General features: G+C 53.0%; 1 protein-coding gene across 4 annotated transcripts in view; it reads right to left on the reverse strand.

Moving 5' to 3' along the window:
• Nucleotides 1-21,786, reverse strand: part of VIL1 (villin 1) — a 31,668-nt gene extending 9,882 nt beyond the window's left edge. For 3 of the 4 annotated variants that reach the window (XM_029933817.1, XM_029933820.1, XM_029933819.1), the window contains exons 1-19: nucleotides 21,725-21,786; nucleotides 15,935-16,019; nucleotides 15,535-15,609; nucleotides 14,536-14,732; nucleotides 12,845-12,953; nucleotides 12,602-12,712; nucleotides 11,004-11,206; nucleotides 10,810-10,888; nucleotides 10,531-10,629; nucleotides 9,725-9,878; nucleotides 9,089-9,189; nucleotides 8,863-9,000; nucleotides 8,099-8,257; nucleotides 6,882-7,061; nucleotides 6,228-6,373; nucleotides 5,393-5,537; nucleotides 4,752-4,940; nucleotides 2,820-2,888; nucleotides 1,583-1,723 (exon numbers count right to left, since the gene is read on the reverse strand). In XM_029933817.1, coding sequence (XP_029789677.1) covers nucleotides 1,583-1,723; nucleotides 2,820-2,888; nucleotides 4,752-4,940; nucleotides 5,393-5,537; nucleotides 6,228-6,373; nucleotides 6,882-7,061; nucleotides 8,099-8,257; nucleotides 8,863-9,000; nucleotides 9,089-9,189; nucleotides 9,725-9,878; nucleotides 10,531-10,629; nucleotides 10,810-10,888; nucleotides 11,004-11,206; nucleotides 12,602-12,712; nucleotides 12,845-12,953; nucleotides 14,536-14,732; nucleotides 15,535-15,609; nucleotides 15,935-16,009 — 2,370 coding nt within the window. In that variant the 5' untranslated portion in view covers nucleotides 16,010-16,019; nucleotides 21,725-21,786. Of the gene's footprint in view, nucleotides 1-1,582; nucleotides 1,724-2,819; nucleotides 2,889-4,751; nucleotides 4,941-5,392; nucleotides 5,538-6,227; nucleotides 6,374-6,881; nucleotides 7,062-8,098; nucleotides 8,258-8,862; nucleotides 9,001-9,088; nucleotides 9,190-9,724; nucleotides 9,879-10,530; nucleotides 10,630-10,809; nucleotides 10,889-11,003; nucleotides 11,207-12,601; nucleotides 12,713-12,844; nucleotides 12,954-14,535; nucleotides 14,733-15,534; nucleotides 15,610-15,934; nucleotides 16,020-20,529; nucleotides 20,604-21,724 lie in introns of those variants that run through there. The other variant, XM_029933818.1, reaches the window with a different exon arrangement.
• Nucleotides 21,787-25,346: the final 3,560 nt, after the last annotated feature.

Below are 25,346 nucleotides of genomic sequence, written 5' to 3' on the forward strand. Positions count from 1 at the left end.
TTTTTTTTATCTTGGAAAATGACACAATCTCCCCCCTCTCTCACACGCTTCATCCAGTAATTACCTACATCCATGACTTTTCCCCCCAAATATTTCTCGAAACCACTTCCTTCCCTCTGCTTCCCCAGCCCCCACCTGCTGTAGACTCTCCCCCACCACGCAGCCTGCCCGGGGCTGCTGCTTCTGCACCTTCCATTCTTCGCTTTTCTTTTGTAAAGATTTAAATTTTTTTTAATATTTATTTTTGAGAGAGAGAGAGAGAGAGAGCACGCACGCACGCATGGGCACAGGAGCAGGGGAAGGGCAGAGAGGAGGACAGAGGATCTGAAGCAGGCTCTGAGCTGTCAGCAGAGAGCCCGGTACGTGGCTCGAACTCACGAATCATGAGATCATGACCTGAGCCAAAGTCGGACGCAACCGACTGAGCCACCCAGGTGTCCCTAAAGATTTTATTTTTAAGTAATCTCTCCGCTCAACACGGGGCTCAACTTTACAACCCCAAGATCAAAAGTCACATGCTCTACCAACCAAGCCAGCCAGGTGCTTTATAGGGATCTTTCTTTTTCTAATTTTTTTGAGAATAAATGAATAGATAGAAAAATAAATAGATACTACTTATCTATCTATTTACTTAGAGAGAGAAAGAGAGAATGAGAATTCCAAGCAGGCTCCATGCTGACATAGCACAGAGCCCAACACAGGGCTCAAACTCACGAACTGTGAGATCATGATCTGAGCCGAAATCAAGAGTTGGACGTATGCTTACCTGAACCACCCAGGTGCCTCTATAGTGACCTATTCAAAGCACAAACCTAACTGCTACTCCCTCGCTTCAGCCATAATGGTTACCTGTCCATTTTTTAAAAAGACACCACATTCCCCAGGCACGTGGGTGGCTCAGTCAGTTGAGCGTCCAACTTCGGCTCAGGTCATGATCTCACAGTTCTTGAGTTAGAGCCCCACATCGGCTCACTGCTGTCAGCCTGTCAGCGCAGAGCCCGCTCCAGATCCTCTGTCCCCTCTCTCTGCCCCTCCACCACTTGCTCTCTCCCAAAAACAAACAAACAAACAAAACCCACTACATTCCCTACTGCTCAGTTGGGCCCCCAGCCCCCTGGCCTGCCGCTCCCCAGCTCCGCACACCACCATGGTCATTCTGGCCACCTCGCAGTGTCACTCCCACACTGTGCTTCTTCCCTGCCTCTGGGCTTCGTGTATGCTGGTTTCTTCTCCAGGAATAATCCACTTTGCCTGAATAATTCCTGCCCACCTTTCAGAAGGAGCTCTTCTCTGACTAAAACAGGTTTCCTTTTGGAACACTTTTCACGCACCTGTTACTTCACCTGTGCGGTACTTCTCATCACTGAAATTATGTAACAGTGTAATCAGGGTCCTTTCAGCCCTCTCTCCCCACTGTGATGTTGCCTCCCATGAAGGCCGAGACCAGATCTGGTTTTGTTCTCTAGCATCCCTCCCTCCCCCCACACCTAGTCACCCGCAGGGCACAATCTGGGGTTCCATTAGTGTCGTCCGGCAGTCTGCAAGCCAAATCTCTTCATCCTCCTCTTCCCGTCTGACTTACCTCCTTCCTAGTGGGATCCACACCCTCAGGGAGCTCCTCCACAGGCTTGTTCACCAGCTGCTCCAGGGGGAAGATGGGTAGAGGCCCAACAACGAGGCTGGTGTTAGCATTGAACACATCTGGTTTATAGTTTGTGATCTCCTAGGGAAGAAAAGGAAACTTCTGGTTAATTCTGCTGGTTTGTGGCTGCCTCCCAGGCTGCTTCTCTCTCTGGAGTCAACATTGATTCTAGGACACCTCCTTCCCGAAGGCTCCCATGACCCCACCACCCACACACACTCCTCATAAGAACACAACATTTGATCGGACCTAAGAGCTAAAACTTGGTGGATTGTGTCCAACCGAAGCCAACTGGTCCAAGATGATTATTCTGTTCTTTGACTTATGAACTTCTCCATGGCTTCTCACAGGTGTTTGGGGTCCACCTTGTACATTTTATGATCCTCTTTCTCTAATGGGGTTATGAAATTGTCATCAGTAAATTCCCTTAGCCTTGACCTATCTATGCCTTCCAGCGCACACCATCAGTCCACCGAGCAGGGCTTATTGAGTGTCACAAGGTGCTCGGCCGGTGGGTGGGGCCGGGGAGCCAGGTGTGTTATCTGATCACCCCAGTGTGCTTGTGAAATTGCTCTCATGTTCTAGACACATTTTTGCAGAGTCGGCTTGGTCTCTGCTCCACTGCAAGCCTGGGAACTTCTCGAAGGAAAGGTTTCACTTTCAGATCTCCTCACCCCAGCCCAGCGGGCTCAATGCATTTCTGTTAACTAACTCAGACTGCAGTTTGTGTCTGGAGAACGCTATTCCAGGGTGACCACTGTTGAGAAATCATTCTTTCGCAAAGCATAGTCCATGGACTAACTGCATCAGATCACCTGGGCTCTTCATTTAGAACAGGCATGTTGCTGGGTCTCAACCCAATTCCACAAGCCAGAATCTGGGGAGTGGGACTTTGGGATCTGCATTTCAATCAGCTGCCCCACCCCTCCCTCCCAGCTCCCATCAGCCTATGATCAGATGGGGGGGGACCCTGCACTAGGAAATGGAGGGGAAAAAACCAGCTGGAGGTCTTAAAGTTAAACAGCAAGAACTTCCACAAGGAGTGGGGGGCAGAGGGTGGGGTGGGGGTGGGGGGGCATGGTGGAAAGGAAAGCCCAGGACGCCAGTATCCTCTCTGGAGCTTTCTCAGCTCCCACAGGGCTGACCATCATCAGCCGGCCACTTGCCCCGTACTCACATCACTGATCTGGCTCCAGTCCCCCGGGTCCCTGAGCTCCGCCTTCAGGTCCTCATAGGATTTGGTGTTCTGCACATAAAGTAAATAACAAGTTAGACCCAGTTTGCAGCAGAGGAGACAGAAGAACTTTCTCCTCCAGGAGTTGAAAGAAGCTTGGTCTAAGGCTTGGGAGTGGGAAGGGGAAGAGGGGGCTCAGCTAGGGGCTGGAAGAGGGGACCCTGAAAAAGGAGGCTGGATGGCGAGAATGGGCACTCAAATGGCTGATGGTCAGAAGAGGCCCCGCTCAGCGCGACGTGGGGGTGGAGGCCACGCTCAGAGGCAGTGCAAGAGGCCACATGCAGCCTTGAGAACCTGCCTCCCTGTGGGCTCGGGGGAACATGGGGCCCTGGACCGGGTCAGGAGGACCCTGCTGCCAAAAGGACCTTGGCTGCACGAGGAGCCCCATCTCCATATCCCCAGGGACTGGCACCAAGCATGGCACACCCTGACTGTAGTTACGCTGAATGAAGGAGTGAACACACGTGTGAGTCTGAGAAGCCAGCACAGACCGGAGGGCGGGGGGCCTCCAGAGTGTTGACTCAGGACACTGATATGAATTTTAGAAGTTCGGGCATCTACGTCCCTCAGGAATATAAGGTTCCTCTTAAGAGTGTATCAGATACCACCTACTCCCCCTCAGACTCCCCTCAGGAATCTGCCTAAAGACCTGACTGAAAGTAACTAGAAGACTATAGAACATATGACCCACAAGGAATGATATGGCCACAGAGCGCCCCTCACACAATGGAATCGGGCCAATCAGGACTGGACAAGGCAGCACCTGGAGGTCTCCAGCCAGTGAGGGTGGGGCCTGAGAAGGGACGAGGGGGCAGGGAAAGGACGGCTGACCTGAACCTTATAAGACAAGGACCCTCGCCTATACTTGCGGGCACTGACTTCCGAATGTCCTCTCTGTAAAGAGAGCTTTCCTCCTAGTCTTCCTTTGTGATCTTATGCTCTAATAAACTTTTGCCTGCTGCTCATAACAAAAGGGGAAAAAAAGTTCTGGCAACTAGATTTGCGGCCTTGAGATTTCTTTAATCTATCCTCAAGATGAAATTCAGCCCATCAGCCACTGAACGAATGCTTTCAAAAAACATGTATTTGGGGAAACGTATTTGAGGAAATTAATCTAAGCTCTGGTTCCAACTCCTTTGTGTTGCCAGTTCATTGCACCCACAACCACCGGCTGATGCTCTCCGCCTCGGCCTTCCTCTTTCCTCCTTCCTGCAGAAAGCCTTCCATTCTGAGGACCAACCCTCTACTTCTATGTGCGGCCAGTTCAGGAAAATCCTGTAAAGTCTGACTCCCTATCCCTCGGGTAAGGTCCCTGCGTATGACTTTTGCTTAGAATTCGGTGCCAGGAAGATACTTGTCTGTCCTTGAGAACTGACATGTTTCATTTCACGTGGCTTAAGGATCCACCCACACTGTCCTAGAGAAGTTCCTGCAATGATGGAAATGTCCTCTTTCATGCTGTCCAATAAGGGAGCCACTAGCCACCTGGGGCTATGAAGCACTTAGCTTGTGGCTCGTGAGCAACAGAATCTTTAATGTTGTTTAACTGCCATTAACTTAAGTTTAAATAGTCACTACGGCTCTTACCAATAATGTCCAACAGCTTTGAGCTACATCTGATGCATCAGGCACTGAACTGAGCCTGGGTTTTTGAGAGCCTTCCTTCCCTCTTCCTCACCAGGAGGCTTAATGGTTTTATGCAGCCTTACTTTTTATTCTAGGCCCCCTCAGGCCCCCTCACAAATATATCACTGGTCATCTATTGCAATGAACAGAAAAGCCCGAGAGTCTGCCCTGTCCCTTGTGGGGTACCGTGAGGGCCCTTTGGAGGAAGATGTGCCAGGCTGTAAGGATTAGGGCGGGGTGGCCACTTACACTCCACTTGAAAGGATCCCAAGCCAGGAACCAGCCTGTGAAGGTAGGGGGCTCGTATCCCTGCTTCACCACAATGATGGGGGTCTCGGGGTCACGGCCGCTGGGGTGGGTCTTGAGGTATTCCTGCGCCGTGATGGCTGCAGCTTTCTTCTCGTCCTCATTGGCATGCTTCCCGATCCAGAAGAAGATCTATGGAGAATCAGGAGTTCAGGAGAGTCAGAGTTCTGTCCTCCCTGGCCCACAGGGCTCTGCCTCGGTTCACCCAGCCTCTGATGCCCAATGGTGGAGCTGAGTGACCTAGGGTAAGCCCCATCTGGTCTTGACTTTGCATCTGGGAAATGAAGAAGCGGGACGCAGGTCCTGTGCTGGGATATTCTGCCACGGTGTGACTCCCAGCCTCCCCTGAGCCATAGACATGCTTTTGCCACGTGAAAAAAAAAATTGGACTTTGGGGAAGTACATCCTGCCCTGCAGCCCCATTGGACACATTCCTCTCTACCTGCTTCCTTCTTCCTTAGGCTCTTGTCAGGCATACTACTACTCCTAGGAAGGATGCATGAGGGAGTCTGTCCATTAAGCCTCTATTTCTTGGCTCTGGAGATTGAGATGGCGGGAAGGGAGGTCCCCAGGCTTCATCCTACCTGGTCCCAGACATCTAGCAGGAACACATCATCCTCTTCCAAGTCATCCTGATTGAAGTCAGGGATTTCTGTGGCCAGGAAACGCCCGGTCTGGTTGGAACATTCAAAGAGCCGGGGGGTGATGGCCAGGGTTTCCTCCTGCAGTCTGTAGGATGGAGAGAAAATTGTGTTGGCCAGAAGAAGGTAGGGGCAAAGAAGAATAGAGGACACAGAACTCTGACTTGGAAAATCTGACCTCTAGGAAAACAGTCTTTTTTCTGCTCACACAAAAAGCCCCCCCTCCTCCCAAGAGTCTAAGAGTGCTCCAAGAGAGAAATCCCCACTGCCTTTCTAGGACACCCATTCTGGTGGCTCTTCTGTGGGCCCACTGGGAAATTCTGTCTGCCATCTTCCCTCCGTGCCCTCCTACCACTACTGCAGTACATGCCCTTTTGCTTCTGAACCGGGGAACAGTGGATCATGGGTATTCTTCAGAAAAAACCATTTGAAAGAGTGGTTACAGCACTCCAGGTCCCATGTCAATGCTAAATGACGGGTCTGGTATCTTCCTCCCAAAGGGCAAGCTCTGCTCCTCTCTTTGAGTTGCTTCCTATGGCTGTGAACTCCCTTTGCCAAGAAGACACCCCCACCAGGCCCGAGGCACACCCACACTGACACCCCTGTGCTCGAGGCTCTGAGGGCACGGGCTGCCCTTGACTCATCTTGTACCCGTGGGGACCCGGTACACAGAGTCCTCAATTCATGCTTGCTGCAGGCTCTGGGCCATGGGATGGAGATGCTGGGAGGCTCACCAGCCTCAGAAGGTGAGTGGGAGGCAGAGGGACCCCGTCGTTACCTCTTGGTGTTGGCATAGGGAGCCTTTCCACCCAGGGCCATCCAGAAGTTGTCCGGCTCCTGCCCCTCGACCACCACTTGCTTGTCCGTCCGGGAGATGGTGTCAGCAACCATCTTGGCCATCTCCCGCTCGTCCCCGCTACAGCCCTGGGGAAAGGGGGGCAGCTGTGTTGGGGGAGCCCATCTCTAGTGCCACGTCTACCCCCACCCTCCCACCACATTCCCTGGCACTAGAGCTCCTGCGTCCGAGAGGGCTCTCCTGCCTGGATCAGGACCCCATGCGCACCCACCCACTGTCTGACACTCCAAAAAATGGCAGAGGGGACAGGAGTCTGCAGAGTACTTACAGGGCAGAAGGAATCCAAGAGGCTGAGATAAATGGAGAGGCAGCAACAGGCACAGGGATGATGAGAGAGAGCCCGGACACAAAGACAGACCGACACAGAGACAGACAGAGGTAGCCAGAGACAAACAGAATGAGAGAGACGGACCCAGACATAGAGGCAGAAAATGTGACGGTGGCCAGACCCAGAGCTGCAGAGGAGGGAGACCAGTTAGGAAATTAACAACAAGCACCTACTCGGCCGGCTCCCGGAGGCCGGGGAACCCCTAAGACCCACTTGAAGAGGGGGAGGCCACTAGGCCCTGCACGCACCTTCCCACACCACAGGTAGCAGCAGGACTGGGTCTTAAGGATGAAGACGTCATTGGAGTTGAGGGAGCTGGCCCGGGCTGGGACCTCAAAGGCCTTGGTGTTGTTAGCGCTACTTCCCTGGACCTGGAACAGCCGTGTGGAGGGCGCTGGCTCTGTGTTGTTGGCTCTCGAGGTGCCTCCCTGCAGGGCATGGGGAGACGCCAGAGAGAGAAAGAGGCAGGAGCAACTTAGTATAGACCATAGAAGATTCAAGAAGGGCCAGGAGAACAGCAGAAGAGAGACTGGGGGCAGGGGTGGGGGTTGCCGGCCCCCCAGGTCCTCTGATGCACCATCACCAGGGTAACCTTTCCAAAACATTGTTTTGGTCATGGCACTCCCCTGCTCCTCAGTGGCTCCCCACTGCTTATAGACTAGAACCAGCTCCTCCGTCCAGCCTGTGAAGGCCCCACAAGATGCAGGTCCAACTCCTCTTCCAGACCCACTCTGCTCTCTCCAAACCCTCCCGTGTAACTCAGCCAGGCTTCTCACTGTCCCATGTGGGTCCCCTCTTCTGGGCCTTTGTCTTTGCTGTGCCTTGTTCACTACATGACCTCAGTTTACCCCTGCTGAGCTCTACCACTCCAATCCTGATGTCAAGACCTCCTCCATGCCTCCTTTCTACTGTGCCTCTCCAAGATTACTGTATTCACACTCCCCTGTGAACCTAGCTTGTGTTTCTGGCATTTGAGCACACGGCACCTCAGCCTGTGCATTCACTGCTCTCCCTACAGGACTGTAAACAGCAATGCATGGCCTTCTCTGGCCTTGACCCTTTGCAGAGGGCCGCAGACTTCACAGGTGCTGAACAAACAGGTGATGGCTTATATAAAGGCGGGAGGTGTCTATTCCGTTACATTGGGAGGCACCAGTGCGGTGTGGACAGGCTCATTTTTGGGCAAATCTAGCCACAAGAACTTCCTCTCTCGGAGGATCCAGGGAGATGGGCTGGACAGAGAAACGCCACTTGCACATGAGCGTGCTCATTACGTGTTCTTAAAGTGCTAGATGGTGGTTTCTATCGCCAGCTCCACATAGCTGATGGGGCCTCAGACAGTCCTCCCCCACGAAGATTGCCCTTCACCTCCAGTCCTGTGCCCCCAGGTCCCCTCCCGCACCTCCTGACGCCCACCCCACCGCAAATGCGGAGACTGCCAGGTGCCTCGAGCCAGCAGCCACACCTGGTAGACCACCATCCGTCCCTTGAAGATGGCCATGAGGTGCGGTGGCTCCTTGCCCATGGGGACCCGGATCTGGACCGGCTCATTGTTGTACTGCTGGTCCAGGATGACGGCTTGATAGGCAGAGGCTGCTATTTCATCCTGGCTGGCCTGGCTACCCTGGGGACGAGCATGACAGAAGGGGTAGGGTGAAGTCAGCTCCAATTTTGATCCCGTCCCCAGCTGCAGCAACCCCTCCCTCCCCGATTCTCAGTTGGCCCCAAACCCGCTGTCCGCCCCACCAAACCCCACCCTGGACATAGCCCGAACGCAACCTGACCCAGACCTGTTCCGATCCCAGCCCCAGATCTTACCCTTTTCCCAGGAACCTCCCCGCTACCCCTAGCCCCCCTGCAACCCGGGCCTTAACCCCAGACTGCCTTTCCTCCTTACTGGAGGAAAAAGTATGGCTACCACACCACTACCCCCAGCACCCAAGCATCTCCCTGCTCACTCACATCTGGACACAGAAGCCCAGATGAAGGGAATGTGCTGAAAGCCATGGAAATTGGGAGGCTCTGAGAACTCAGAGAAGGGGACAGGGTTGTATATGGGGGTACTCTGTGCCCGTGGGATCTCACAGCCAAAGCAGTCCCAGGGTGGAAAAAGGGTGAGCTCCCCATCACCAGAGGTATTCAACTCAAGGGTGATGGCCACTTGGCAGGGGTAGAGCAGAGTGGGAGGCAAGCCGGCTGTGCTCGGGGCAGGGAGGGGTGGGGCCTGACCTGCCAGATGTAGAGCAGATAGTGCTGCTTCTCGCCGATGAGATAGGTGTAGAGCAGCAGGTAGCAGTCACCCCCGTAGAAGTGGCCTAGCCACTTGGAATCCACCGGCACCAGCTCCAGGTCCTCAATACGCCATACCTGGGGCCAGTACGAGGCTGGTGTGAGGTCCAGGACGGGCTCTGCCGACCACCTCCCCCCCAGCACCCACTTTCCACCCTCGACATACCTGCACCTCCCCACTGCCATCGTCTACCATCTTCTTCTGAGCAGCCACCTGAGGCTGGATGTGCATGGACATGGCATCGAACTTCACCTGCTCCACTTTGGCTGGAGGGAGGGGGAGTCACGACACCGGCTGTCACAAACCGAGGTCCCCAGGTCTTCCCAACAGCCCTGATAGCTATAATTCTTAGATCCACTTTACAGATGAGGAAACCGAGACCAGAGAGGTCACAGAGCGAGAGAGTGGCAGTTATAATATGAAACCCTATCTCCCACCCCCAAGACTCTGGCTTTGCCAGGGCCTCCCAGAGGAGCCAGGAGAGGGACACCGCTTTTTCCCTCCTGCAGGTGCCTGGCACTGAGCTTGCCTTCGGCCACTATTATCTGAAGAGAGACTGAAGCCGTCCAGTTTCCAGGGAGACTCAACCCCATTCCAAAGGAAAGACAGGTGCTTCTCAGCTCCCTTTTTGTGACAGCTCCTAAGTTTACCTTGTGTCCCCACCCTACACAGGAGCCCAGAGCCAGGGAAAAACTGCGCATGGCAGAGGCATGTCTGAGAAGGAGGACAGGAGGCAGGCGCGGATGCTCTCCTGGCCCCACTCCAGCTCCCAGCCCCACCCTGCCTCAGGCCAGCCCTCACCCACGGCGCCCACGCTGTGGGTTTTGCCCAGGCCCGACGTCTGATTAGGCAGCGTCCACTTCTGGAAGAGCTGCTGGAAGACAGCCGACTCGGCCCCGTCGTTCTGCACCTCCACCTGTGTGTTCGGGGGGTACTGCTTCGCTTTGATGAAGTTCTAGAAGAGAAAGCGGTGGCTGGGTCTGCGTCCCTCTCCGAACCCCCATGGCCCCCCAGTGCAAGTGACAGGTTGGCTCTAACCCCAGCCAGACCCAACCACAAGCCTACCCCTGCTCCCAAACCCAAACTAGAACCCAGCCCAGCCCCAGTGCCGACCCCAAAGCTAAGGCCTGCTCTGGCCTCAACCCCAGAACCAAGTAAGACCTCAAACTTGACCCTACCTCAATTCTGACCCTGATCCTTAACTGCCATCTCCAACCTTGAACCCCATTCTAACGCTGACCCCAAACCAGCTAGGGTTACTGACTCCAGCTCCAGTAATGACCCCAAACTCTCACTTAGCCCCAGGCCCCTGCTCACCCAATCCCCTCTTTATAGAAAGGTCAGCCTCCATTTCTCCCTCCTTTTCTGAACTGAGTCAAAGTGTGAGCTTACATCCTGAGGAGGCCCCCAGGTTGCCTGTTGGGTGGGCCCCTGATGGCATGCAGCGACCCCCCAAGAAGGCTACAGAGCAGACCCTCAGCTCCCCCAGTTGCGCTGAGCTTAGGGCTTTGAAGGGCTTCACCTGGTGGGACACGCAGCCTCATCCCCTTCTCTCTCCCTGCTGTATCTGCTTCTCTCCCCTTCCCCCAGCTGACCCCCATGCCCACCAGTGCCTGATTCATGGCCCCCATCTTCTCCTCGGTGTTGGAATTCTTCCCCTTCCACACGTAGATCTTTAGGCCCCCCTGGTCCAGGATGTAACAGTCCTACAAGGGGGAGAGAAACATGGGGGGTGCGGAGCCTCAGGGTAGGGGTGAGGCTGGGCTATAGAGCCTCAGGCACAAAACTTCCCACCAGGCCAGCCCCAAACCCCCTGCCCTTCACCTGCTTGGGGGAGAGCCAGCTGGGGGCAGGAGGTGGGGCTGGTGGTCTCCAGACCCTCTTACCTCGTGATTGAGCAGGTTTTGGGTGAGTGGCCTCGTGGCGACTTCTTTAACCACCAGCTTTCCCTCTGAGTTAGACACGCTGCAGGACGAAGGGCATAGCATAGATGGGGGGAGGGGGTGTCCCACAGCTGTCACCCAGGTGCCCTGCATCCGGAGAGCCCCTGTGCCCGCAAAGAGTCCAGCTGGACACTCACTGGTACAACTTGAGAGCGGCCTTGAGTGCCGGCTCCACCACATTGTCCGGCACGGCGGCCTTCAGCTCCCTCCGCTGGCCAAGCACATGGTTCATGATCTCCAGCAGCTTCGGGGCCGCCTTCTCGTTCTCCCCGTCCACCACGCCCACGTACGTGCGCCCACCCCGCTCCTGGTCTCGGATCTCCTTGGCCAGGGTCATGCCCTACAGGGATGCAGGGAGACCTCGATGACCCATGAAGGCTGCTGGGGGACGGGGTGACATCTGCCACCCCAAACCATGCAGGGAGAGCCCAGGCCACCCTGCAGTGGCCCCAAGGGGTGAGGCACCGGCCCTGCCCTTACCCTCGTGAGCGGGGGCGGGGGGGGGGCTGGAGGGGGTAGGGACTGGACAAGCTTTTAAGGTGTGTGTGAGGACACCAAGTGAACCCCATCGGGAAAGCAAGTTTCTCCTTGGCAGGAAAATGTTTGGGGTGCGCTTGAAATTTGTGATTTTAGTTCACAGTTTTGGACAAGAGCTGAGCCCTGGCTTTCGTAGTCCTCAGTCTTTTTGTCCCCAGGCCAGCTCGTATGTACATGCACACGGCTTCACGTGGGCTCACACACTGCACACACACACACACACACACTCACACACACACACACCGAGACAGCAGTCTCTCTTGTCCTCACACAGACACACACACCCAGGGTGGACAGCCCACACACATGTGCCCACACACGCACGCACACTCACACACACCCTGGTCCTTCTCCTCAGCCCAGGGGCTGCAGACCTCTGGGTTCCGGCATTTCAGCCCCAGCCCCAGCCCCAGGGCCTCTGCAGACTGAGGCCGTGTTTCAGTCTCCAGCCCAGCTCTCTGCTGTCATCTCATGTCAATCATGAAAGCCCCATTCACCCCATTCTAAGATGCCCCAAAGCAAACTCGAGTTCCCCCCCACCCAATCTGTTGCTCCTGGCTTTTCTCATTTCAGAAACGGACTCCATCCACTTCGTGGTGGCTCAGGCGCAACGTCCCTCTCAACTCAGCCCCATCGCCCACACGGAATGTATGTGCCCCCCCTTCCTGTCCAAGGTGCCAGGGTGCCTCCTCCCATCCCATCCAGGGGCCACAGGGCTCCCCGATTGCCCGCAGCCGCCACATCCCTTCTCCGCTCAGAAGTCTTCCCAGAACCCCCAGTCCCACCCCCACCCCTCACTTCTCAATTGTCTTCTTCCTATCGGTCTCCCACACTGGATGGCCAGACCCAGGGCAGCGCTCTGCCTACTTCCTTGAGCACTGGCTCCCTGACCTTTGGCACAGGGCCTATGACACAGGGGGGGGGGGTGTATTAAACCCCAGGGGATCAGCCATGAGGACACACACGCATAGCCCAACGTGCGTGCCTCTCCACACACACAGGGAGACTCAGATCTACCTTCCAACACACCATCCAGGGTAGTCGGTTGAGACCTGGAGACTCAGGGCTGGTTGGGGGTGGGGTAAGGGGGACTGAAGTCTGGCAAGTTTGATTGGTAGGAGAGGGGCGGGTGTGCAGGGGCAGGGGAGGGCGGGGTGGGGTTGGGAAGTGGGGCAGGGGGTGCATGGGCAGGGCTTACCCTGAGTCTCTCCATGCGGTTACTCTCCGGCCCGTTCCACTGGATGATAAGCTTCCCCAGGTCCAGGAGAAAAACATCCCCACGGTTGAAACTCTTCCAAGAGACCTCCACCTGGAACGCCGGAGGGGAAGGGGAGGCCTCCCCTCAGATGTGTTCCACAGTCCCTCATGCCTTCCCCGCCTCCTCCCTGCCCTCACCCCTCCTGCCTCTGCCCGCCACCCCAGGGCCCTGGCCGATGCCCACCTCTCCAGCCACCACGTTCCTCTTGCCCTTGACATGCAGTAGCCGCTGGACCTGGTAGGAGTTGGTCTCCACGTGCTTCATGCCAGAAGCCACACCCCCCTTCTGGATCCTGCGAAGAGAGGGAGTTGACCCCAGGGAGTGGGCTGGGAGGGGTGACAGAACCTGGGTACCCACGGCTGCTGGGGCCATCTGAGGGCTGCGCCTGGGACTAGGGTGAGGTGCCCAAGGTATCTCAGGAACCCGCCCTCAGGAGGCACTCGCTCTCAGGGTCATGCAAGTGTGACATCAGTCTTTTGTCAACATGTGCATGACCTTCCTCAGGCTCCTTACAGTTTTCACCCTAGATGCCTCACTCACTGCCTCCTAGCCCTCCCCTGCTGAGAGGCCCGCTAAGAGGGGTGCATGGAAATGTGCAAATGTGGAAGGACGGGGTCCCCGAGGACGGGGACCACAGTGAAGGGGAAGAGGAGAGATGCTGTGGACCAAATTGTGTCCCCTGCCAAACGCATGTATGGAAGACTTAACCCTAGTATAGTAGTATTTGGAGATGGGGCCTTTGAGAGGCAATTGATTTTGATACAGTTTAATTGATTGCTTTTAATGTTTATTTTTGAGAGAGAGCGAGAGCGAGAGAGAGAGAGAGAGAGAGAGAAAGTAGGGGAGGGGTAGAGAGAGAAAGAGACACAGAATCCGAAGCAGGCTCCAGGCTCCGAGTTATCAGCACAGAGTCCAACGCAGGGCTCAACCCACAAACCGTGAGATCATGACCTGAGCCGAAATCAGAGGTCTAACTGACTGAGTCACCCAGGTGCCCCATGATACAGTTTAGATGAGGTCCTGAAGGTGGGGCCCCCATGATGAGGTTATTGTCCTCATAGGAAGAGGCCAGCTTGCTCACTCTCTTCACCATGCGAGGACTTAGTGAGAAGGTGGCCGTCTGCAAGTCAGGAAGTGGACTCTCACCAGCAACCAAATCAGCTGGCACCTTGATCTTGGACTTCCCAACCTGTACAAACTGTAACAATATTAATTTCTGTTGTTTAAGCTACTCATTCTACGGTATTTTGTTAGGGCAGCCCAAGAGCGCTAAGACAGAAGAGGTGCCAGCTTAAGTGCCCGAAGGGGTGGACTGTTGTTAGAAGTGTGGGAAGAAGAGGAACAAGACGAAAGGGAGGGGGAGGGACTGTGGCTAACCGGAGAGCTTCTGGCCTATCCTAGTGGTCAATGTGGCTCCTGACTGTGTTTCCATGGGAAAAGCCCAGAGGGCCAGAGCTTCAGACGTTTCAAGAAAAGCTAGATATTTGGGTGTTTAGTGGGAAAGCCCTACTTTAGAGAATGAAGGAGTAGTTATTTGCCCATTGGCTAGAGGGAAGACTTGACCATGACCTTCCAGGCTTCCTGTAGCACTGAACTCTTCAGGACATTCAACAGGGGCTGATTTACAAAAATTCATGGTGCACCTAACGGCACCTGGCAGAATGGCCCCTGGCAGAACGGCCCCTGGGGCAGCCAAAGACACTCAGAGGGATGAAGACCAAGGACAGGACGGCAGCAGAAACGGGGGTGGGGAAGTGGAAAGAACAAAAGTCACCAAAAGCCCATTGTGGGTCCCCCTTGCAGCTCCCCTACAGCCTCAGGCTCCCCGCTCCCAGCCCAAGCCCCCTCCCCGACAACAATGCACCCCTCCATACACGAGGCCCTGCTTGAAGTAGCCTCGGAAGGCCTCACTCTCATTGCCCTGGATCTCGCGGTGCTGGACGGCTCGGCCCTTCAGGAAGTCATCCATCTGTGTGGTGTAGATGGCGGCTGCCCCTTGCTCGTCCTGGGACGAGGCCAGGCCGATCCAGTAGTGGATGTCATAGGACAGACTGCTGCCTGTCTTGTGGATCTAGGGAGAGGGGAGGTGCGGTGTGCCCGAGGCCCTGGGCTCCCACAGCCCTCTCCCCGCCTCCCTGCTTTGCATAGTCTATCACACACATGGGGCCTGGGCCACAGGTGAGCTTGGCATCGGGGAAGCTTATGGCCCCAGCTCTGCCCCAGACTCTCTGAGACCTGGGGCGAGTGGCTTTCCCTCTGGGTCTTGATCACCTCATCTTGGAAATAAGTGGGTTGCACCCAGCAACACTTTCCAAAGTGATGTGCATGGACCGTCACAGGCCCATGAGGTGCGTAGGTGGTGCACAAATGTACTAGGAAATGGTTACGCAAAAATTGTATGGCTGCTTCCCGCTCGTGACGTGGGATGCTGCTTTCCATTTATGGTAATGATGTAGAGCTATGTTTTTAATCAATAGATTTAAATTTTAAAAGCAAGTCTGTGTAAGGAAAGAGCCAAAGGCAGTAACCGTACAGGATGTGGCAAAAACCAAGGAGGCAATATGAAGAGGACTATGGATTCCGGAAATGTGGGCCTAAGGTAGGGTGACATCCTGCGGGCTCAGAGGGTCCCCAAGACCGTACACGCAGAGATGTTCACCGCAGGTGGGGGAGTGACCAAAGGCAGGCAGAGCCTCTTACATCTCTGACCCTGCAGAACTAGCAAAGCTGGGCACCTGGGCACGCCCAGTGCATACTGTCTAGGGGAAAAGCCCGGCCAGCCCTCCTGACTGCCCCCAGCCTCAGGTTTTCTCCCTGATGCCACAGACGGCTTTGCTGTCTGGTCAGCTCCTGGGGCACCCACCCCCACTCACAGCCAGGACTATGTAGCAGTCGCCATCGAAGAACCTGCCGAAGGTACTGGAAGGAACAGGCACCATCTTCATGGCCTAAGGAGAGGAAGGAGCTCGAAAGGGCTGCCCCAGACCACCCAGAACCCCCAGCTGCCCTGCCTCCCTTGACCCCAGGGAGAGCTGGGAGAGGCAGAGAACCAGCAGGAGGAGGGCATGAGGAAGTGGACCCGAAGAAGGGATGTGACCATGGGAGGAGGAATAGCAGCAGGAGGAGGGTGGCCTTGGGGACAGGCACCAGGGGCTTGCACATCAGAAGGCGGGATTTGAGGACAGAGTAATCTCAGGCTCCCTCCTTCCCTCCATCCATCCCAGCCTGCAGAGCCTCCCCCTCCCACCCCATACACACCCAGGCGGACCTCACCTCTATCCTCCATATCTGCACCCCGGGGGTGGTGACGTTGAGGGAGCTTTTGACTTGGGTGCTCAGTGTGGTCATGGCGAGGCACCTAGGGGAGGGAGACATGGGAACAAGGGTTGAGGAGCTGGGAGCTCCCTGGGTTCCAGGAGCTGCCCTTCCAGCCCAGCCCTGTAGAGCTCCCAACACCAAGAGGAAGCCAGGGCTCAGGGACTTGGGAAGGGGAGGGGCTGGTGCCCCACCGTGGGCCCTGATTGGCCGAGGGCCCAGCCGCCAGTTCTTTCACTCAGCTTGTCACTCTCTTGCTCAAACCCCTCCCTATTACCTACTGAATGAAGCCCTCACTCTTTAGCTTGCCATTCAAGGCCCTTTTTTTTAGCCCCAGTTTTTCTTTTTGAAAAACTTTTTATCAAAGCCATGCTGACTGGAAAAAAAATCATACAGACTCAAAAAAAAAAAAAAAAGTAAAGCTGGAGCACCTGGGTGGCTCAGTCAGTGAGCTTCCAATTCTTATTTCAGCTTAGGTCATGATCCCAAAGTCTTGGGATCCTCATATTTGGCTCCACCCTCTCTCTCTCTCTCTCTGCCCTCTTCCCTACTTGTGCTCGCTCTCTAAACTAAAAGAATGTTTAATTAGAAAAGAATTTTAATGTTTACTTTTCTTTTTGAGATGGAGAGCATGAGCTGGGCAGGTGCAGACAGACAGGGAGGCAGAGGATCCAGGCAGGCTCTGAGCTGACAGGAGAGCCCGATGTGGGCCTTGAACTCACGCACGGTGAGATCATGACCTGGGCTGAACCTGAGCTTAACTGACAGAGCCACCAAGGCACCACGAAGTTTTAAAAAATGTTTAAAAAGGAAAGCAAAGAATAAATGAGGGCCCCAAAGGCTATGTACCCCAAGAAAAGACAGGCGTTGGAACAAAAACTGGAGCTTGAAATTCATAGCAGCTCTACTCATGATAACCAAAAGGTAGGAACAGTCCAAACATCCATCAACAAAAGGCGATATATATCCCCACGATGGAATATTATTCAGCCATAAAAAGGAATGAAGTTCGAATACGCATTGCAACACAAATGCCCCTTGAATACGTTATGCATGGTGAAAGGAACCACACACAGAAGTCCATGAATGGATGATCCCTTCCTATGAATCATCCAGAACCTGCCAATCCATACACATAGCAAGTGGGGGGGCAGTGGTTGTGGGGCTGGAGGGAGGGGTCGGGCGGGGAGGGACACCTACAAGTGGCTATGGAGTTTCCATTTGGATGATGAAAGATTCTGGAACTAGACCGTGCTGATGGCTGGACAACGCTGTGAATGCGCGGAATGCCACTGAATTGTATAAAGTGGTCAAAATGGTAAACCTTCTGTGTATTTTGCCACAGTAGAAAAAGTATGTGCAGTAGCTTCATGTTCCTTGTAGCTCTCGCCAAACACCCCTCAGTCACTGTTCTGGTGGCCCCCAAGATACACCCCACAAGGGCAAGGACCGTGTTTGTTGGCTCAGTACTGAATCTCCAGCATCTAAAGCCATGTGGGCACTTTGCTGAGTGAGTGGTTGGATGGTTGGATGGATGGATGGATAGATGGATGGATGGTTGGATGGATGGATGGATGGTTGGATGAGTAGAGAAATAAATGGGTAGAGGATCAATGAGTAGGGGGGGATAAATGGACAATTAATGGGTACAGTAGCGAATGGAGCAACTGGTAAGTGGATGACCAAGTGGATGGATGGGTGGTTGGATGGATGGATGGATGGATGGATGAATAAATGAATGAATGACAGAGTGAACATTCCAGTGTGAACCAGCATCCAGCAACTGAACTGAAAGAAACCTCCCCTTGCCAAGCTTCTTTTATCGCATCTTTTATGGCTCTTCCCGTTTTTGCCTGTAGCTCTGTTCTCCACTCCAGCTGCTCATCAGAATCACCTAGGGAGCTTTTAAATGATACCAATGCTTTGCTGCTGCTTGGATCTGTACCTGGGGATTCTGATTTAATTAGGTTGGGTGGGGCCCAGGCACAGGTACTTTTATTTTCTGACTTTTGGGACCGCAGCATGGGTGCTTTTAAAAAAACTTCCCAGAGATTCTGGTATTAGCAAGGGCAGTGACCGGCTTGTCCCTAGTGATTCTCATCCCCGGTTTCCTGCCTCTCCTAATCAGGCTGGAGGCCACCTCCATTCCCCACTGAGCCTTCCACCCAGCCTGGCACAGAGCTGCCCCCCCCCCGGAAGTCTCCTTGAACTGATGAACAATGAATGAAAGGTCGTGGGGCTCAGAGGGTCGGGCCTCACACGCTGTCAGCCTGCAACCTCCTTATCTAATCTCTTGTGGCACCTTGACTGAATCACCTCTAGGAACAATGACCTGGTGTTTTACTTTACTGCTGGGAAACTCCCTCTGAGTCCTGAGGGGTGACTTCTTTTCCAAGCATTCTGGAGATTGGGGCAAGGTCTCCTTGCCCAGCCTCTGGTTAGCGGCCCCTCTGGCAGATCAAGGCCACATCTGGCCTTGTGAAGGTATGCCTTTAGGAGCCCCTTGTGCCTGGGCTCTGTCTGATGCCCTGTCAGCCATGGCCCCTTCACGAGGTATTTCTCAACCCACAGACACCCCAGGGCCCCTAGGACACCTGAGTCAGTAGGACCAGTTTGGGTCCAAAGGAGAAACATATTTTCTGTGTAATTTAATTCACCACCTTGGACTACATCTTCCTTTCTCCGAGACAGATTCTTTGACATCCACTAGCTGTATGAACATGAGCCCTGTTTCTTCATCTATGAAATGGGGGATGGTCAACTAGATGATCTCTAGGGACATGTCCTGATTTTTAGGAGTGAGCAGCAAGAGAGTGGACAGGAGGATTCCCACCCATCAGATGAGTGGACATTTGGGGGAGCAGCGACTTGAAAAGGCCAGCATGTTCCTTCCCCTGGATTTGGAACCTCTAGCCTGGACTGGGAAGCAGGGAACCTCCACTGGGCCAGGGGTGGGGGGGAAGGGGCGCCTGAGGAGGGTGGCCCTGAAAGGGGCCTCCCACAGACACTGCCCTGCTCCTGCCCCTATCTGTGCTGGTCAGAGCAGATGCCTCTGCCCACCCTCCCCCCACCCCTGGTGGGCTTTCCCCAGAGAGGCTGTCTCTCCGGAACTGGTGGGAGGGACATGGGCCCCTCACTCCCCCCACAAACTCGACATGCACAGCATGGCCCCAGGGTTGGCTAGGTGCTGCCTTCTCCCTCAACCTGAGTTTGCTGGATACCCCCCCACTCCTGACCCCCAGTATTCTCCATCCCCAACTCGAGGAAGGGCACCACTACTCCCAGACCCCAGAGTCAGCTATGCATGCAACACCCTGGACCCCCACCTCTCCTGCCCCTCTGTCCACCGGAGCCTCTCTCCAGTCTGCCCCCTGCCACACCCCTTCCCTCTCTCTACTCTGCCTTCGAGTGATGCCAACCGCTGGCTTGCCCTGCCCGTCCGCCTCCCTGGCAGCTTCCCCCCTCCCTGCCATGTCCTTGCTCCTGTTGTTGCCTTTACCCAGTGGCCTCCCCACCTGTCTTCACATGGCTAACACTTGCATGCTCCTCTAGACTCAGTTTAGGTTTCACTTCTTCCAGGAGACCTTCCAGAATTCTCAGGCTAGACGAGGCCCCCTCCTCGAGGGCACCAAGGCCTCCTGGACCCGTGCCTCTCTTGGTGCCCTGACCACATGGCGATGAAAGGATCTGTTTATAAGTCTCAGGTCTCCGAACTCAAGGACCTAGACAGTTTGTCTGCGTAGCCCCCAGAGTAGGTGCTCAATAACTATTCACAAAGCTTAAAGACGGAACTGTGGGACGGAAGGGGTGGCCCACGTTGGAGCCCTGGTGGTAGTTAGGGCTCCTGCTCTATTCATGTCCCACCTTTCATTTCTTAACTGCTGCTGGTCCTCAGGGTTCTGGCTCCAGAGAGCTGCGGGGTGCTGTCACCCCATTCTCAGTCCCCAGCCGTGTGGGTCTGAGCTAGACAGGGGTATGGCAGTTCCTGAAACCCAGGACACCCTCCTGCTTCCCTGGGCCCATGAGAGCAGGGAGAGAGGACGCACTCAGCACCCCAGCCACAGACTGTCCCTCGCAGCCCTGAGAATGCCTTTGCAGGCTCCCTGGGAAGGGGTGGGCTATAGGTCCCAAGACCCTGGTCTGGACTTAGCTCCCACCTCTTCCCCATTCCCCCACATCAGCTGAATGGGGCCACAGTGACTAGAGGACCGGAGCTAGGACAGAGGTGGATGCTAGGGCAGCCCCCAAGCATGGACTGGGGGCCCAAAGGGCCCTGCCTCACCAGCCCCCTGCCTCTCTCTGCCTTTGCCCATTCAATTTCTGATGGCTGTTGCTCACACCCCAAGGTCCAGGGGCCCGGAGCCCCCAGGAGTGTCAGGGAGAATGGCAGCACAAAGAAAGAAACCATTTCATACGAGGAACAAATGTGCAAAGAGATGGGGTGGGGGGGGGGGAAGGGGGAGGCAGAGTGAGGTTAGGGTGACCAGCCAGTCCCAGTTTGCCAGGGACTTTCCAACTTTTAAATCTAAAAGCCCAAGGTCTCCAGAACCTACCCATTCAGGGCAGTCCGGGATGGTTGACACCTGAGGTTGGGTGGGGGCTAGTGGCAGGTGCAAGTCTCAAAGAGCAGCAGTCTGGAGCGGAGCCTGTGCAGTTCTTTCCTTGGAGGCCCAGGAAGCCACACTGGGCCCTCTGCTCTTTCCAGACGCTCCAGAGTGCCAAGCCTCTCTCCCAGAGCCGCTCCAAGGTGCTCCAGGAAGCCCCAGGCTGCCAGCAAGAAGCAGGCGCCCTTGTCCCGTCCTCTCCCGCACCTACCGTCCTGTCCGTCCTGTCCTGTAAGAGGGTGTTCGTCCCGGCGCGTCTGGCAGGGTTGTCTTACCTGTCTCGGGGAGGCAGCTGCCACCTGGGAGGTCTCAGGTAGTTGTGGCAAGCTGGCTGCAGGAGAGTGACCTTTGTCCCCACCGCCCCCCCCTCCCTCTAGGAACTGCCTTCACCATATAAGGGAAGATAGGGCCCCAGAGAGAGAGCGAGAATGGGTGAGGGGGTGGGGAGGCAGGTGCCCGTCAGGTCCCTGGGAGCCAGCGGAGCCCAGCGACAGCCTGACAGCAGGAGTCAACGTGCCCCACCCCTGACTCCCAACGAGCATGCTCCCAGGCACAGGGCACACTTCTGCCCAAGGCCCCAGCCTTCACTGCAGGGGGACAGTGCCAGCCAGGAAAGGCAGGGGAGCCTGGACCCTTCCTCCCACCAACCCAGAAGAGGAGGCTCGGCTACCCTCCCTCCTTTCCCGGGAGAATGGCTCACTGGGAAGGGGGGGAGCCGCGGACTTAGGGATGCAGGGCTGGTGGGGGGTGGTCACACTTGCAGCCACTCTGGGACAGATGGGACTCCGGCACCCCTAGAGGTCTCTTTCACAGGGCATGACACTTGCTCAGAGAGGGGGACAGGTGCTCTTCCTGTCCCTCCACCCCGTTCAAGGGCGCTGGCTCCACCTGGAGTTTTTATTATGGCCATAAACCAGTGCCTTTGGACTCTGCTCCGCCACTTTCTCCCAGATGCAAAGGCTTCAATTTCGAAACCCTGACCCTAGGGGGCCCATCTCCTTGAGGACTGGAAGGAAGTGCAGCCCTTTCAGGCGTGAGTCTTGCTCAGAAGTTGGCTTTGCCTGCAAACTCAGCACCTCAGTCACCCGCAACACTCCCTCCCCTCTCGCCTCCACCCCTGAGGAAATTCCCGGTCTTCCTGAACCTGGTCTTCTGGAGATGAGGCGGGCGGGGTGAGGGCAGCCCCTCCTCCGGACCACACCTTCCCGAGTTCTGGAGACCAACTGTCAGTGTGCGCATGTGTGCACGTGTGAGCACGCTCCTGCCCAGCCTGGGAAGAGGAGTAAACACATGACAGGTGCTGCTTTGTTTCTTATTTATATTTTTAATTAAACCCTTTTTGTGGGGGGTATTTTGTTTTTAAAAGAACATCTTTTGTGAGTAAAAAGGAGTCTGTGTTCATTCAATTGTACAGACAAGTGAAAAGGAAAGAAAAATGCATTTATAACTTCATTACAAAATAACCTACAAATAAATCAGTAATTTATTTTGGAGTAGTTTTTTTTTTCAAGTCATTGTTCAGTCCATACATTGTGTACATACACTATATGTATATAACATCTATATCTATCTACTTTTCCATCTATCCTTCTTATTGTGACAGGTTATGTATTATTTTATGACTGCATTTATATATTTTTAATGTTTATTTTTTGAGAATGAGAGAGAGAGAGTGGGGAAGAGGCAGAGAGATTGGGAGAAACAGAATCAAAAGCAGGCTCCAGACTCTGAGCATTCAGCACAAAGCCCAATGCGGGGCTCGAACCCACAAACCATAATATCGTGACCTGAGCCGAAGTTGGACCCTTAACTGACTGAGCCACCCAGGTGCCCCATGACTGCCTTCTCATTGTCTCGTGACCATCTATGAGGTGTATAGCATAGTTTACATAACCAATAGTTATTTGTTGGACTTCTGAATTACATCCATTTATTTGATACTACCAAGAATCCTGTGGTGAGTATTCTTGCTAAAACTTTGTCATTTGATTATATCCTTTATTATTTCTTTCTTAAAATTGGGATTGCTGCGGGTGCCTGGGTGGCTCAGTCGGTTGAGCGTCTTACTTTGGCTCAGGTCATGATCTCACAGTCCGTGGGTTCGAGCCCCGCATCGAGCTCTGTGCTGACAGCTCAGAGCCTGGAGCCTGTCTTCAGATTCTGTGTCTCCCTCTCTCTCTGACCCTCCCCTGCTCACGCTGTCTCCCTCTCTCTCTCAAAAATAAATGAAACATTAAAAATTTTTTAAATTGGGATTGCTGGATCAAAGATGAGAACAGGCAAACCGGCCACCAGAAGAGTCACACTAATTTCTAGTACCACCTACAGCACTGAAGAGTTCCTGTTTCTCCACATCCTCACCAGCACCAGGCTCCAGCTTTTTAAGAAAATCTCATGTCAGTCTGATTGCCAAAAAGAAAAATCATTGTATGCATTGATTTATGTTATTTTAATTACCAGTGAAATAGACCATTTCAAAATATAGCTATTGCTTATGTCTTCTTTGGTAAATTTTTAATTAATTTGTTGAGTTAGTTGTTTCTATGTATAATGCGTTAAGTTTGGCAACCTGCCTGTCATTAATGCTGTACTTTTCTCCAGTTTGCTTCTTGCCTTTTAATTTAACCTCAAGATTTTTGGGAGAACGTATGTTTTGCTTGTTTTTTTTGTTTTTAATTTTAATTCCAGTGTTGTTAACATACAGTGTTATATTAGTTTCAGGTATATAATATAGTGATTCAACAATTCTGTACGGTACTCAGTGCTCACCAGGATACGTGTCTTCTTACTCCCCTTCACCCATTTCACCCATCGCCCCACCCACTTCCCCTCTGGTAATCATCAGTTTGTTCTCTATAGGTAAGAGTCTGTTTCTTGGTCTGCCTTTTTTCCCTTTTGTTCATTTGTTTTGTATCTTAAATACTACATGTGAGTGAAATCATATGGTATTTGTCTTTCTCTGACTGGCCCACTTCACACTTATCCTTTCTAGCTCCATTCATGTTGTTGCAAATGGCAAGGTTTCATTCTTTTTATGGATGAATAGTATTCCATTGTATATGTACACCACATCTTCTTTACCCACTCATCGATCGATGGATGCTTAGGTGGCTTCCATAATTTGGCTATTGTAAATAATGCTGCAAAAACATAGGGATCCCTTTGATTTAGTGTTTTCATATTCTTTGGGTAAATTCACAGTAGCATGATTACTGGATCATAGGGAGTTCAGTGTTTAATTTTTTTGAGGAACCTCTGTACTATTTTCCACAACGGCTATACCAGTTTGCATTCCTGCCAACAATGCATGAGGGTTCCTATTGGGAGAATATGTGGGTTTTTTTTTTAACATTTTTATTTATTTTTGGGAGAGAGAGCATAAGCGGGGGTGGAGCAGAGAAAAAGGAAGACACTGAATCAGAAGCAGGCTCCAGGCTCTGAGCTGTCAACACAGATCTGTTGTGGAGCTCAAACCCCAGGAGCTGTGAGATCATGACTTGAGCCAAAGTCCGATGCTTAATGACTGAGTCACCCACGCACCCTCTAAAAAAATCATTTTCAGGGCGCCTGAGTGGCTCAGTCAGTTGAGTACCTGACTTCGGCTCAGGTCATGATCTCACAGTTAGTGGGTTTGAGCCCCGCAGCAGGCTCTGTGCTAACAGCTCAGAGCCTGGAGCCTTTTTCGGATTCTATGTTTCCATCTCTCTCTGCCCCTCCCCTGCTCATACACACTGTCTCTCTCTGTCTCAAAAATAAATTAAAAAATATTTAAAAATTTAAAAAATCACTTTCAATTTATTATGGCAGATATCAAACAAATAGAAAAGCATAAACAATAGTGTAATAGTACAATAATAAACACTCATGGATTCAAGAATTAATGGAAGTAAATATACTTGGAAGTAATTTGTAGATATCATGATACTTGAGCCTAAAATATTTATTACACATATCCTAAGAATGAGGACATTCTCCATAACTGTAATATGATTTTCACACCTGAGAATAATTTCTAATATCACCTTCTATCTAGTCCATAGTTAAAAATTTCACCAATTGTTCCCACGAGGACTCTAACAGCTGGTTTTACTGACTCATGATCAAATTAAGAACATGCATTTCCTTTGAGTGTTATGAGACTCTTCAGTCTTTTGTAAACCTAGAACAGTCCTCCAATATATATTTTTTTATATTGACTTACCTGAGTCAAGGACAGATGTCCTGTTTTGCGTTCATATTATGGATTTGTCTGAGTCTTTCTCTGTGTATTATTTAATTTGTTCCTCTTCCCCTAGTATTTCCCACAAAGCGAAAGTACATCTGAAGTCTTGATTGGGTTCTGGCTAAACAGTCTTTTCAAGGACACTTGGAAAAGGTCCATGCTTCTCAAACTCTAGTATCATAAGAATCACCTGGGAATCTATTTAAAGTGCAGATTCTGATTCAATAGGTCTAGGACCTGAGACTCTGAATTCCTAACAGTATCCTTGGATGTCGCCACGCTGGTCTGCAGACCTCACTTTGAGTAGCACAGGCAAAGGTGTGGCTGTTTCACATTGTGTGGCATTAGGAGGTATAAAACGTCACGTTGTCCTAGCATGAGTGGTGTGAAGTTGACCTTGGTTACAATGGTGACTGTCAGATATCCCCACTGTAAAGGTACAGTCATCCCTTTGCAATGAGAAGTCATCTTGGGGTGACAGTTTGGTATTAGAAGCACAAAAATGTTTAATTATTTACCACTTTTAATTTCTATTATTATTATT

The sequence above is a fragment of the Suricata suricatta genome, chromosome 3, assembly GCF_006229205.1.
Source record: "Suricata suricatta isolate VVHF042 chromosome 3, meerkat_22Aug2017_6uvM2_HiC, whole genome shotgun sequence".
Classification (NCBI taxonomy): domain Eukaryota; kingdom Metazoa; phylum Chordata; class Mammalia; order Carnivora; family Herpestidae; genus Suricata; species Suricata suricatta.